Raw genomic sequence first — 15,231 nt, 5'->3', positions numbered from 1 at the left:
TTCATTTTTGAAGCAGTTTTAATTGATAGAGCATCCATGATGAGGAAGGCCTTCTTTAGCTCTTTTGTTCCTGGATCTTGTTAAATTTCTGGCTGGTCTGTCCCTGTCCCAGTTCATACCATAGCCTCAGGCTAGTTGAGAGGTTAGCCTTTCCTAGTCGTTTGGTACTGAGATAGCTGTTGCTTTTGAAGGTGCCCCTGGACCTGGGACTTTTATTCAAGATAACCACCTCTGGCCATGCAGCAGAGTTCTTGGTGCTCATGGACTGCCCTACAGCACAGAGTGGCCAGGTGGAGTAGCGGCAGCCCAACCAAAATGACCAAAATGCCAGGCTCTCACTGTTTCTCCAGAGATTCCAGTTGATTTCTCTTGAATAAATGCTTCTCTCTGGGTTGTATGCATTGATCAATTGATCCAGTATCTTTAAGTGGGTATTTTTTTACAGCATTGTGCAGTTTTACTGTTGTTTCTGGTGAGAGGACTTAGGAGCTTCTCTCTCAGCTCTTTCAGAATTTCTCCTATCCCTGCTATGTGTCTTTACTGGTCTTCCCTACACCAAAGATTTTATAACTTCAGATTTCCTGTATTACCTCTTCCATCTTCGCTCTTAACTCTAAGTTGAAAGGCATTAAAACTCTTACCATCCTGTCATGAAGCTATAACTACACTTGTTCCCATCTTATTCATTCCTTCATTTCTCCTGTTAATAAGGACAAAGAGTCCTTCCTATCAGAGACTTCTGTTCTGTTCTGAATCTCATCTGTGCTTTTCTTCTCTACTTTTGACTCTCATCTCTATTGATTGCTTCCCATCAGGACAGAAGTGTGCTCTACTGTCTCTCATTCCAAATCCTGCTTTGATCCCAGAACTTTTTCCAGCTAGTACTCTGTTTCTCTATTTCCTGTTATCATTCAGCTTTTTAAAACTATACACATATTTTTTTTTCTGTTATCTTGGGTCCCTTTCATAGTTGTGCACTGTATGACTTTTGACACAGCTACCTCATTGAAGCTGCTGTTAAGATTTGGGGGCATCCATGTTGTTACATATAACTGAAACAAATTCTTCTTTTTTTTTTTTTTTGAAGAATTTTCTTTTCTTTTCTTTTTAAAGATTTTATTTATTTATTTGACAGAGATTATAGGTAGGCAAGAGAGGCAGGCATGGAGAGAGAGGAGGAAACAGGCTCTCCGCAAAGCAGAGAGCCTGATGTGGGGCTCTATCCCAGGACCCTGGGATCATGACCTGAGCCGAAAGCAGAGGCTTTAACCCACTGAGCCACCCAGGTGCCCCTAACTGAAACTTTTTTTATCATCATCTCATTTGAACTCTTAGCAATATTCAACACATGCAGCCATTTCCTCCTTGATGTCATTCTCTCTTAATGCCATTCTCTTCTAGTTTTTTTCCCCTAACCTTACTATTATTCTTCCATGGTCCTTTCTTCATCCTTCCTTTTCAACTTGACCTGTGAATCTTGATCTCTTTCAACATTTGGGTTTTTTATATTTCTTTTGTCCAACACCTCCCTTTTATAACTACCATTCTCTCCTACTAGTAAACAGCATCTTCATTCTAATAGTTGCTTGAGTCAGAAACCTAGAAATAGTCTTTTTCCTCTGTGTCCTTTGCTCTCCATACTTATCAGCCTATCTGTCAGCGCTTCTCCAAAATATACAGTTAGTGTGTTATTTCTCTCCATCTTCATCACTAACACATACCTCCATGTTGTTGGAAACCAATCTCTGTGCTCTGGAGCCAAAATATAACGTGATGACAGAGTTTGGGGATAAAGAAGAATGATAGTCTTATTGCTTTGCCAGGCGAAGGAGGCTGTAGCTGGCCATTGCTTTCAAAACTGCTGACCTACCTGGGATAAAAGGCTGTGGGAATTTTAGAGGAAAATAAAGGATCTGGGCAGTTTAGGTAGGAATCTGGTTGAGCTACCAGCTCTGTTCATCATGTCTTCAAGGTGGTATCTGACTAGTGCAGGTGCCAGCCATCCGAGTCTCGACTAAGTATACTTTGAGGTTGGGGAGATGTCCACATTGATACTGAATTCCTAGAACAAAAGATTCTATAGAAAAACAAGTCAAGGCAGAGGTGGGAGTAGGCTTCAAGAATGAGGAAGAGAAAAATCAATTCCATTTAAAGTTAAGCCTTGCTGAAGCACTACTTTGTCCATCTGGTTTTCCATCCATCTTTATGTTTCTAGAGCGGTTTCACCAGTCAACCCTTGCCTTACTTAGTTACTCTTGTCTCCATTTCTAGTCTTACCATTTGAGTTTTTCTTTCATAAGGGAGTGGGCATAGTCATATTCTTAAGATGTAAATCTCAATGCCTGCCCTCTACTTAAAACTCACCAGTGGCATTCCATTACCCTCTTTACTGTGACCGACAAAAACCCTCCCCACCTGTCTCCTTCCATTGTCTTCAGTGTTCATCCCAACACTTATCCTCTTGCTTATGGGCTCCTGTCAAACCGCTTACTTTCCATACCAAGCTTTTTCCCATATTAACACCTTTCTACCTGCAATTTCCACTGCCTAAAATGCTTTTCTTCCCTCTCGTTCTATGGCTTATTTCTTGTGCTTTCAGTCTCACTTAAGTGCTGCTTTATTAAGAGACCTTTCATGATCACCTTATGTCAGTTCTTGTTAATGTTCTCAATCCCATCTGTCTTCTTTTCTGTATGGCACAACTAAATACAGTTGTATTTAGTTTCCTGTTATTTGTCTGTTTTCTTCCATAAAAAGGTAAGCTCTCTAAGTGCAGTGACTGTTTAAGTCTTTAAAAAAAAATCCTTATAGCAAGGGTGCCACCAAGATGGTTAAACATCTGACTCTTGAGCTTTGATCTTGATCTCAAGATTGTGAGTTCAAGCCCAATGTTGGGCTCCAGACTGGGCATGGAGCCTACTTGAAAGAAAAAAATTCTTATGGCAAGTATACTTTTTGACACATTGATACCTGATAAATTTTTTGTTGAATGTCTGAATTAATAAGAGAATTGTGTAAAGTGAGGTTGAAGGCATAGAATGTCAAAAAAGAAGCAGCCGAGTACTGGTTACTTTACTTTTTTACATTGACGTATCTGAAAAATGGGATAAATTGCTAATATTACACTCTATATAATTGAATGTTTTAAATTGCAGAGTTGAATCTGTACCTTTTTTATTTTAGCCTTTTCTACCCCCTTCCCAAAGTAGAGCAGAATATGATTCAGAGGAAAGTCTGGAAAGTGATGACGATGATGATGATGTTTTAGCCTCAGATTTCCATCTCCAAGAACATTCTAATTCAAATTCATATAGGTATGGAGTATTTAATTTTAAGCTTCTTTTTAAAAATTCATCTTGGCTTATATACATAATATTTTTGAAAATAACGTGTTTGAAATTGATAGCTTGTTGAATTACATCACACATTATAACTCAGATTTATTTAGATGAAATTGTTAAATTCCTTTCTTTAAGAATAATTACAGAGTTAGTTTTTTATTATCCATGACTTGGTCCTCACAAATGCTGTCAGACTTTTCCTTGCTCTTTGCTTCCCTGAGATCAACAAACTCTACTGTTTTAGCCTAGAAAACATGGTATCTTTTCAGTATAATACTAATACCCTAAGATACCAATGATTACTGTCTTAAAAATGGGTTGCACATATTATAAAAATTATGAATGTTCAGAATGTTCACCCTCAGCTCCATTGCTGCTTTATCCTTACATATATGCATAAGAGGATATTATCTTGTCCCTTTTGATACGTTGTATATCTCTGAAAGGTGTATATACTTTTTAAAACATTGTATGTTAATGGTATGATAGAAAAATAGAAATATACCACAAGAGATAAGTAGTGTATTAGAGAAAATGAAAATGAAATAAATACTCCTTTATTGAAAAGAAGAATTATTATAAGATTTTTACTTGACCCAATTTTGTTTTTTTAATATATAAAATATTTACATGTCTTAAAAGTCATTCAGACTCTGTAAGTTAATAATAACAAAACCAAGCAACCCAATTAAAAAAACAAGCAAATTATTTGAAAAGAAGATATACAGATGGCCAATAAGTACAAGAAAAGATGCTATCATTAATCATTAAGGAAATGCAAATTGAAACCACCATGGGAGATTACATCACACCCCTTAGTATGACTAGTATCCAAAAAACAGAAAATAACAGTGTTGGCGAGAATGTGGAGAAATAGGAACCCTTGTGCACTAGTCGGGGGAATGTGAAATGGTCTAGCCACTATGGAAAACATTATGGTAGTTAGGAAATTAAAAATAGAATTACCATATAGCCTAGCAATTTCACTTCTGAATATATACCTGAAAGAATTAAAAGCAGAGTATTGAACAGGTATTTGTACAAACCATGCTCGCATCATGAGCACATATGCTAAAAAAAAAAATGGGGTCGGTATTCATAGAAAACATGTTCATAATAGCATTATTCACAATAGCCAAGGGATAAAAGCACCAAGTGTCTGTTGTCAGATGAATACATAAACAAAACGTGGTATATTCATGTAATGGATTAGTATTCAACCTAAAAAAGGATGGAAATTCTGACAAATGTTACAATGTGCATGAATCTTGAGGATATTATGCTAAGAGAAGTAGCCAGTCCCAAATAGACAAATATCATGACAGTGGTGTATAAGTCCACATATAGGTTGTTTACTGTAGTCAAATTCATAGAGACAGAAGGAAGAATATTGGTAGCCAGGGACTAGGAGAAGGGGAAATGGGGAATTATTACTTAATGGGGATAGTTCCAGTTTTGCAAGATAAGAATTCTAGAATTAGATGGTGGTGATGGTTGAATATACTTAATGCCACTGAAATGTACACTTAAAAATAGTTAAGACGGTTAACTCTATATATACAATTTAAAGTAATAAAAAGCCAGTACTCTAAGAAATAAATTTTCACTTTAAAAGAAAAGTTGAAATTTATTTTTTAATAAAAAAAAATATAAAAATGTGAAATTGGAAGTCTCACATTTCTGTCTTCACCTATTTCTTTTCTACACTCTCTACATATACCCATTTTTATTAGTTTCTGTTTTTATCCTTCTCTTTGCAAAATAAGCGTATTTGTAGGTGTTTGAAACCTTATTTCTCTGCTTTTTTACATGGAAGGCACCAGGGGCATAGTATATATAGTGTTCTGTGATTTGATTATTTATTAATACATACGGGAGTTCACTTCATACTAACACTTCAGAATTCTTCTACATTCTTTTTTTATGGCTTCCTTATTATCTGTGGTTCAAAACCAAAGTGTTTCCACCAGTACTCTCCTGGCGGATAATTGGTTGTTTCTGCTCTTTTGCTCTTACAGGTAAAGCTGACATGAGTAACTGCATGCATATATGGTTTTATTTTTCTGGAAGCATATCTGCAGAGTAGATTCTTGATAGTAAAACTGTTGGATTAAAGAGTGGTATACTCTTCTAAAACCCTGAGTAAATCTTTAACAGATCTACTGTTGTTTTATTTTTAGTTGGTCATTGATGCGCTTGGCAATGGTGCAATTAGTGCTCAACAATTTGAAGACCTTCTATCCCTTTGCAGGTCATGATCTTGCAGGTAATGTATATCTTAACATGAACTACTATTCCCATTGCTTTTGAATGACTGTTTTTGCATTTTTTTTTTTTTGAAGCAGTCAAGAAAAACCTTAGTAACTTCCTGTTGTAGAAGGTAGGTTTCTTTTAACCAGACCAGCCTTCTATAAATGTATCGATCATATTGTTAGGTGCCATCAGGAGGATAATGTCCCAAGAAAGCAGGGGATCTGAACCTGATGTGATTGACTGTATTGAGACTTTATTTATACCTCTAGTGGAGGTATTGGGGGATTTGATAGCAGTAGACACCAAGAAAATGAAGCAAATATAAAAACTTTGTGATTATTAACTCCAGGGGAAGAAAAGATTGCACAGAAAGAAAGGGGAGCGATAGCATACTGCATGATCCAGCTGTGGTCTGTATTTATAAATAACAAGGTAAATACAAAAACACCAATTTTGCCAAAAATTATTATGTGACTATACCAGAATGATGGGGAGAGTAGTTTATTCTTATATTCCATAGTGTAGTAATAAGTGAGTACATCATTTCTAAAATGGAAAAATCCAGAATTTACAGGATAGGCGTATTACTTAGATTTTTGGAGGTGAATAGCAAGAATAGCTAAAAGTTGAAAGTGGAGTGAGGAATCAGGAAAATGAAATTATATAGAAGTAGAAAGTGCTGAATTTCCCATTAAGTGTTATTTAACTTCTTTTAACTTCTGTGTGTTTTAATTTTCTAAACAAATTTTAGTTACATACCATATAGACATTGGGCTGATGCAAAGATTGAAAGCAATTGTTTTTCCTCTCCGACGTATTTTCATAATATTCAGGTAAATTCGTTAATGTGAAATCAGAGCCAAAAGCAGTAATCGATATAGCAGTACTTTACATCATAAGTCATAAATATTATTCCAAGTTACAGTAGTAAAACTGTGGTATAATTTTGACTCAGATTACTGTTTTTTTCTGTTGCTCCGGGCTACCTAATTATGTTGAAACAGAGATTTATTACATCTTTTTCTTTTTTTTTTTTTTTTGAGCCTCTGGAGGTCTCTCCCCACTCTCCTACACAATTCCTCTGCCAAAATATCTGTCTCAGTCATTCTTAAAATCAACTGTAGCATTTCACTGAAGAAGACAAACATGGATCATTTTTATTTTCTCTTTTTAGAGCTTCCAGTTAGTTCACCACTTTGTCATGCGGTTTTAAAAACTCTTCAGTGTTGGGAGCAAGTTCTTCTCCGACGACTTGAAATCCATGGCGGGCCACCTCAAAACTATATTGCAAGTCATACCTCTGAAGAGAGTTTGTCTGGGGGTCCTGCAATTCTCCGCCATAAGGCTTTGCTGGAACCTACAAACACTCCTTTCAAGTAGGTTGTCCTGTGGATCCTGTTTTTAAGTCAGAGTTTTACTAACTCAGAATGTTATCAATTAGTACTTTAAAAATATTTAAGGCCTCCTCTGTCTGCTTTGCAGTTCTTGGGTCCTATCTGTGTCTTTGATGTATATTGTAGGCTTAGCAAACATTTCCTGCATAGATCCAGAGAGTAAATGCCTTGGGCTTTGAAGACCTACAGTCCTTGTTGCTGCTATTAAACTGCCAGAGTAGAGTGAAAACAACTATAGACAATAAGTAAACAAATGGACATGGCTGTGATCCAATAAACTTTATTTTCAAAAATGAAAGGCAAGCTGAATCTGACCTGTGGGCCATTGTTTACTTCTCCCACTCTGGAACAGTGCTGCTCATAATATCTAGTTAGCAAGCTGTTTTATCATCCATGAAGAGATGAAGCATTTGCATGAAAAGATAAATCAATGCAGTGCTTGCATCATCAATAAAGTCTTGCTACAAAATGTTAACTCAGTATACACTGTACTTAGTGGCTTAGTGACATAGTTGATCTACGTTATTTCGCAAGTTCTTACCTTAGCATCAGGAACAGAGTTCATGGACTGGTATGTGTTCACAGGCCATTTGAGTAGCTCTGCTTTTAGATATCTTCTAGTAGTGATCTGTTTTTAGTAGATATTATGTTCCTGGGGTCAGCAAACTACAGCTTTGCTGCAATATAAATAAAGCTTTATTGGATCACAGCCATACCCTTTGATTTTAATATTTCTACTGGGTGCTTTCCTATCAGTGACTGAGTTGAGTGGTTGAAAGATAGCCCACAAAGTCTAAAATATTTACCGTCTCGTTTTTTAAGAAAAAGTTTGAAGACTGGTGCTCTCAGTGGTATTGTCTGATCCCAGTTAATTTATTATTATAAATATTTATAGAGCACAAAGGGAATGTAGTCAAGTTAATCAAAAATCTTCAAAGTGTATAATTAAGTATCCTGTCCCTGTAGATCCAAACACCATCTGGCACTGTCCGTGAAGAGACTATGGCAGTACTTGGTGAAGCAGGAAGAAATTCAGGAAACCTTTATCAGAAATATATTCACAAAGAAAAGATGTCTAAATGAGGTCTGTATAAGTTAAAACCTTTTTACTCTAGTATTAGTGAAGTCTTTTTTCTTATGTAACCATAAAAAAAGAAGTTGCATTTTACAGACTTTTAAAAAGCTCACTTTTATATCATAAACATTTATTATGCAGTTAGTAAATAGAAAAAGTGATTGAAAAGGAGAAAGAGGGGGTCAGTATTTTCCCAAATCAAGTTAATTTAAAGGAACTAATTCAGATGTATTTGGAACCCCCCCCCCCCCCCCCCGCCCAAAAAGATACTGTTTGTGTGAAGATTCTACATCTTGTTTGCTGTGTTTTGAGTTGTCATGAGTGCCTGTTTGGGAGACAAAGTAGAAATTCCCCATGATTTTTGTATGATAACTAAAAGAAGTTTATCTTACAAGTTTAACTGAAACTAGGTTGGTAGACATTTGAACATTTCAAATATGTACATTTTCTTTCTATTCTTTTGATTATCCTTCTTTTTTTTAATTTATTTTTTTGCTGATTATCCTTCTTAATGAAATTTTGTAAACACAATTTTTAAGTTTACTGTAGTTGATTATATTATGGTATTATCATTTAATTATTATTTTTCTCATTTAGTTCATTGCTTTAAAAAGTTCCATTTGGATGATATGGGGAACTTGCACCTGAATGTAAATTAGCATATTACTTCTTTTTGGGGGTCAATATTGCTATTTAAAAATACTGGCCAAACTCAGTAGTGGACTTGGTGATGGTAGTAATTCCTTACGTCCTCATGGACTAGTAACAAAGAGGTTCAAGACCAGCAGCTGGTCTGTGGATCACATTTGAGAAGAGTTGAACTGACTTAAAGCAAGCTTTGTATGGTTTGGAAGTGGGAGGGAAAACAAGAAGGTATTTCACTTGGAGGAATAAGGGAATGGAATGGCTTCTTTTTGCTAACTTCGTTCTTTTTTTTTTTAATTTTTTCAGTATAGTGGACATATGTTAGTTTCACTTTCAACTTAGTGACTCAACAAGTTCTGTGCATCAGAATGGTTTCTTTAAAGACAAGTTAGCAAAAAGCAAGATGTCATATAATCTTAATGAATACAAGGGAAAATTACATAGATTTCATTGCCTCTTGGTTTAAACACTGTTTTATAAGAGGCAACTGCATGCACTATTACTTAGTTTTTGCCAGATTATATATTTGAATTAGCCAAGCCAGGAAATAGACATAATTTTTGGCTAACTTAGAAAACTTCTGTGTACCTTAGTGTGACATTGAAAACTAAGTCATCAATAGATAAAATAGATACAATACAAATGAAGTATTTTTATTTTACCTTATGTAAGATATATCTTAAGTATTGCATATATGAATTACCATTAAACAGTTCAAGAAAATTTGGGGATAAATAAAATTTAAAATGTACTGGATCAGAAACTAATTAATTAGGTGTATTTACTGATAAGGTAATGTTCCTTATTTTATTTTAAATATATCCTTGCCTCAAATAATGTATCAGAAGTTAAAGCATTCTCACAATAATTTATAAAACCCTGCCACATTATTCTGTATAAAAAGTATGTTTACTCTGTTATTTCTTTGTTTTTTTGATGTAGCTTATAATATGAATATGAAAGTTGGCATAATTTCAACTACAAAATATTTTTTTTAAACATGGCCGTATTTGATTAATATAGGTGTAAAAATAAAAACATTTCTCTACTGCTGATATAATCATTATATCTGGGAAATTAAATAGCTGTCAAACAAAACAAGAAGCTATTATACCACTAGATTGTCTAGCTAAATCAGGGAATAGTATCACTAAGGAAAAGAGTAGCATAAGCCAAAATGCATAAGGAAGGAGAACAGGTAAATAAGTTTAAGTACACCTTTTGATCCCTTTGCTGTTTTATTATTAGTTTTCTTAGGAGTTTTATGATACGTTGAGAAAATTTTGAAGTTATTTTTGTGCTACTATTTTTTTTTTATACTTTTTTTATTTTTTATAAACATATATTTTTATCCCCAGGGGTACAGGTCTGTGAATCACCAGGTTTACACACTTCACAGCACTCACCAAAGCACATACCCTCCCCAATGTCCATAATCCAAACCCCTTCTCCCAAACCTCCTCCCCTCGGCAACCCTCAGTTTGTTTTGTGAGATTAAGAGTCACTTATGGTTTGTCTCCCTCCCAATCCCATCTTGTTTCATTTATTCTTCTTCCTACTATTTTAATCAAAAACATGCTTATGGATGTTAGACTAAAAGCTTTATAATTATGAGTAAGCTAAATTTTAGGTTTTTTATCTGCAAAATAAGTGAAATATCCCTTAATCTGCTATGTTTTGACCAGTAAATCTAACTTACTTAAAACCTGGCATGATTAATGGTAGTTACTAGAAATTAGTTATTACCACTTTATTCTTTCTTAAATTTTATTTTCATTTTTTATTGTTTTATTCTTGATGGTGATATTCTTAAAAATAGTGATATTTTGATAAAGGGAATATGAAAATGAAAAATTTATATGGGGAATCATAGATTGGGTAGAATTAAAAAGAATATTAACTTCATAGAATTAATATAATATTATTTAATCTTTACAGTTGACTAGCTTATTTTTGTTATTAACAGAATTACCTTCCATCTCTTTTTTTGTAAAACGATAATTGTATTTAAGTAGCTTGAGTCCAAGTCACTGTGACTTTTCAGGTGTTTAGTAAATAGATGCCAAACAGGCCCAGGGTTTTGGATGGGAGGATTCTGAGACTGCTGCTGTTTGTTTCTTTATTCCTTACATGCTTGAAAATGAAATTTTCTCCATCTGATGTTAAAATTTAAAATCCTGGTATATCCTCAGATCTTTTCTTTTTATATACTGTATTTTTAAAATAGAAGGTCTTTCCAGTTTATATTTATTTTGAAATTAAATGTAGATAGCTGCAGATAGACTATATCTAAATAATTTCCAACCAGAAAAAAATACTTGACAGCTATCGTCTTTGTTCCCTACTTAATATTTCTTTTTTCTTTCATTTTCTGAGAACTAAAGGTCTTGAATCACTTCTTTAACAAATGCTAATATCCCCTTTTAAGAAGGATGTGTGCCTTCAAGCAATTTATTGACTATTTCTGGCTAAATAAAGAGAAAGAATTAGAAACCTTGAATTCTAAATGTTCTAATCAGGAGGTTTTCTTGAGGAGTGAGATACCATGATGGAGGCAAGGCATAGTAGAGTGTATGAAGAAGAACAAGTTGACTTTAATTATCAGGTTAGAGTACTGTGGCACCAGTAGCTTTGAAATTTTTAACATTAGAACTGTGGGCTCAATGTTGCTTTAATGTCAGCATTTCAAAATCAGTTAAGTCGGTTAAAATTTCTTTCGAAGTGAAATAAAATTTATGGTAGTGGTTAATGAGTTTTGAGGCATTAAATTTTCTCCAGCCCCCCATACATGCTTCTTTTAAGATGTATGATATTTAAAAGGTAATAACTCAGTCCAGTATTGTTTTCTAGTAAATTCGGTCAAAAATATAATTTTAAAAAATACCCCAGTATTTTGCATGTTATATCTCGTCTTTACTCTTTGTCATGTGGTTATTCTTTCTTGATGAAGTCATTAGAGGACAACTGTGAAACCATCAAAAATTCTATGATGGAGGAGCCAAACATGAATAAGGTACAAAATATCATTCAACTGAAATTAGAAATTGCATTCTTTAACAAGAAAAACGAACTGTTTGCATTTTAGTTTTGAACTGGACTTTGTCTCCAACGTAGTTAAATTGTTGTTCCCTCAGATTACTCTTCTTTGGTTTCAACAAATATGCAATCATAAAAATTATTTGTTTTGTTAATAAGAGAATGCAATTTTAAAGGGAGTTGAATGTAACCTGTTTTGGCTACAGATTTTTCTGAGTAAATACAGCTGAAGTTCTTAATAAAATGTAATTATAATAGCCATTATAGAATTATAGTGGTACTGTTCTATTTCTACAAGTGTCACTTTTGAAGTTGTGATGTTAATTCCTTAAAATGTATCAAATACTCTTATGTAACATTTATTTTTCTGATAGGAATAGCATGTAGCACATTGCCTTGTATATAATAATGTCTCATAATACTTGAGATCAAGAGCAAAAATTGTAGGAATTTGTATAATCATGAAGTACCTCCCACATGTCCCATGATCATACATTCAAGTATGACTTTTATTAAGTTGGTATTTAACTCGTGTGTTTCTTACTCTGATTTTAAGTCCCTCTCAACAAAGTAATTTTTAGGGGAAAATTTTCTCAAAAGATATTTTTTTAAGGCTACTAATTCCCACTGTTAATTCTTTCTCTAAGAAAATCTTTTGGTAAAAATAGGAAAAATAATTCTATGCAAGTAATAAAAAGGACTAATTAGCTGTCAAGTGTACATTATAACTCAAATTTTGGCAAAATAAATTTATGCATTTCATACTTTGGAAATGTCTACTGACCTTTGGGCATTTTAAAAAGAGTATAGTTGAAACTTTTAATCATTTAACAGTAAGTTCTTGCCTAAGTAATCATTAATTACTAGTCTGTACATTATCATGAATTCTCATCCAAGGATTTTTTTTCACACTATTTATAAGATGTTAATAATCAGTATGTGGTATTTCTGTAGTAATCACACTACTTTAAAAGGTAGTCATTCTGTTTGGTGTGTTAACATCATTGTTAAATAATGTTTAAATAAAACAGAATTGTTTTAAACAGGTTTATTAGGTATACCTGAGTTAAAACACCTGCACATATTTATTAAAGTGTAGTTTGATCTTGGCATATGTATACACTAAGCCATAACCACAATCAAGAAAAAAAATAGAGTCATCACCTCCAAAACTTTAATCTCCCTCCTCCTCCTTTCCTCCTACTTCTGCCCTCTTTCTCTACAGGTAGCTACAAGTCTGCTTCCTCATGTTATAGATTAGTTTGCATTTTCTAGAATTTTATGTAAATGGAATTACACACAATGTCTTTTTTCCCCCTAGCATAATTGAGATTCCTCCATATTGGATATTTCAGTAATGCATTGCTTTTTATTGCTGAAGTGTATTCATTGAATTGCTGTACCATAATTTATTTTTGTACCTGTTGGTGAACACTTGAGCTCTTCCCATTTCAGAACTATTTCAAATTAAGAATGTTCAGAATCGTCATATGCAAGTCTCTGTGTGTGGGCATAGGCTTTCATTTGTCTTGTGCAAATGCTTAGGACTGGAAGATTACATTGTAGGTGTGTGGTTAACTTTTTAAGAAACTGCTCAAGTATTTTCCAAGGTGCTGGTACCATTTTACCACCACCACCACCCCCCCAGCAGCAGTGCATGAAATCTGAGTTGCTTTACCTCCTCACCACTACCTGGCATGCTCAACCTTTTTATTTTAGCCATTCCAGTAGGTGTGTAGTGGTTTTAATTTGCATTGTGCATCTTCTCCTGTGCTTGTTTATCATTTGTAGGACTTTTTGGTTGAAGTATCTTTTCAAATGTGTCTTTAATTGGGTTGTTTTCTTAATAGAATTGTAACAGTTGTTTTTTCTATTCTAAATATAAGTCATAGCTGATTGGCCAATATTTTCTCCTACTCTATTGCGTGTCTTACTCCCTTTACAATTTGTTTTAAACAGAAGTTTTTAATGGACACAATGGACCTCATCAAAATCTGTTCTGTGTATGGACATCCTTTTTTTGGTGTCATATCTAAGAAGGCTTTGGCTTAAAGTCACAAAGATTTTCTCCTGCTTTGCTCTAGTTTGAGTTTTATAATTGGTGAAGATTACTTCCATTACTGCAACTTTCCAATGAAAAAGAAATCCAATGTTCTGCCCTACAAAGAAATCACAACACAAAGGCATTGTTTAAATCCTACCAAAAATTTTTTGTCTTTTTTTTATATGGCACAAAGTATGGATTGCCCTTAATTTTTTTTTAATCTGTGTATTCGTTATTCACCACTGTGTTCTGAAAAGATTATCTTTTCTTCCACTAAATTGCCTTTTCCTCCCTTAAAAAAAAAAAAAAAAAATGACATAAATGTATCATGGATTTTGTTTTGGACCATTGATTTATTTATCATTATACTGATCTCCCACTGTCTTACTGTACTGAATAGAACTTCCAGTCCATTATTGAACAGAAGTGGTAAAAGCAGACATTTTTATTTTGTTGCTGATCATTAAGTATGCTGTTTTCTCTAGGATTGTTTTAGATATCCTTTATAAGGTTGAGGAAGATTTTCTGTTCCTAGATTGTTGAAAGATTTTAATCAGTAATAGATGTTGGATTTTGTCACATGTTTTTGTTTTTTGTGGGTTTTTTTGTTTGTTTGCTTTTTAGGTTGGTGGTTTTTTTGTTTTTGTTTTTTGCTACTATTGAGGTCTTCATGTGGTTCTTATTTTAGTTTGTTAAATATGGCTAAATAGGATGATGGATTAGTTTATATTAAACCCACCTTTCATTCTCTGACCAAGCTTCCTTTGGTCATGATGTGTGTGTTTGGTTGTTTTTTAAAGATAAATCTTTCAAAAATTCTGTTAAGAACTTTTGCATTTATGTTAATGAGGAATATTAGTTAATGGTTTTCTTAATGTCTTGGAGTTCTTTTTTGGTTTTGGGGTTTTTTTTGTTTTTTTTTTTTAAGATTTTATTTTATTTGACAGACAGAGATCATAAGTAGGCAGAGAGGCGGGTAGAGAGAGAGGGGAGCAGGCTCCCTGCTGAGCAGAGAGGCCGGATGCGGGGCTCCATCCCAGGACCCTGAGATCATGACCTGAGCCGAAGGCAGAGGCTTTAACCCACTGAGCCACCCAGGCGCCCCTCTTTTTTGGTTTTAAACTAAAGCTGGAGTCACAAGATGAGTTGGGAAATATTCTCTTCAATTTTTTAGAAAAATTTCTGTAGAATTAGTATTATTTCTTACTTAAGTGTTTGGTGTAATTCACCAGAGAAACTATCTGGTCTTTTATATCCACAAATTCAGTTTCTTTAACAGATATAGGGTAAGTCTATATCTGTTACTTATTTCTTCTTGAGTGAGCATTAGTAGTCCATGTCTTTAAAGAAATTTGTTTGTCTGGGTGCATAGGTGGCTCAGTTGGTTAAATGTCCAACTCTTGATTTCATCTCAGGTCGTGATCTCAGGGTCCTGAGATCAAA

The 15,231-nt window shown here is 34.0% G+C and overlaps 1 protein-coding gene across 2 annotated transcripts in view; it reads left to right on the top strand.

Moving 5' to 3' along the window:
* Positions 1-15,231, top strand: part of DMXL1 (Dmx like 1) — a 125,156-nt gene that overhangs the window by 80,203 nt on the left and 29,722 nt on the right. Inside the window, exons 30-34 of one of the 2 annotated variants that reach the window (XM_059175798.1) lie at positions 3,184-3,314; positions 5,522-5,607; positions 6,769-6,970; positions 7,955-8,072; positions 11,659-11,721. In XM_059175798.1, the coding sequence (XP_059031781.1) occupies positions 3,184-3,314; positions 5,522-5,607; positions 6,769-6,970; positions 7,955-8,072; positions 11,659-11,721 (600 nt within the window). The remainder of the gene's footprint in view (positions 1-3,183; positions 3,315-5,521; positions 5,608-6,768; positions 6,971-7,954; positions 8,073-11,658; positions 11,722-15,231) is intronic. The other variant, XM_059175799.1, reaches the window with a different exon arrangement.

This window comes from Mustela lutreola, chromosome 5, assembly GCF_030435805.1.
Source record: "Mustela lutreola isolate mMusLut2 chromosome 5, mMusLut2.pri, whole genome shotgun sequence".
Classification (NCBI taxonomy): domain Eukaryota; kingdom Metazoa; phylum Chordata; class Mammalia; order Carnivora; family Mustelidae; genus Mustela; species Mustela lutreola.
The sequence above is the reverse complement of the archived record's forward strand: the minus strand, read 5'-3'. Positions and strand labels throughout refer to the sequence as shown.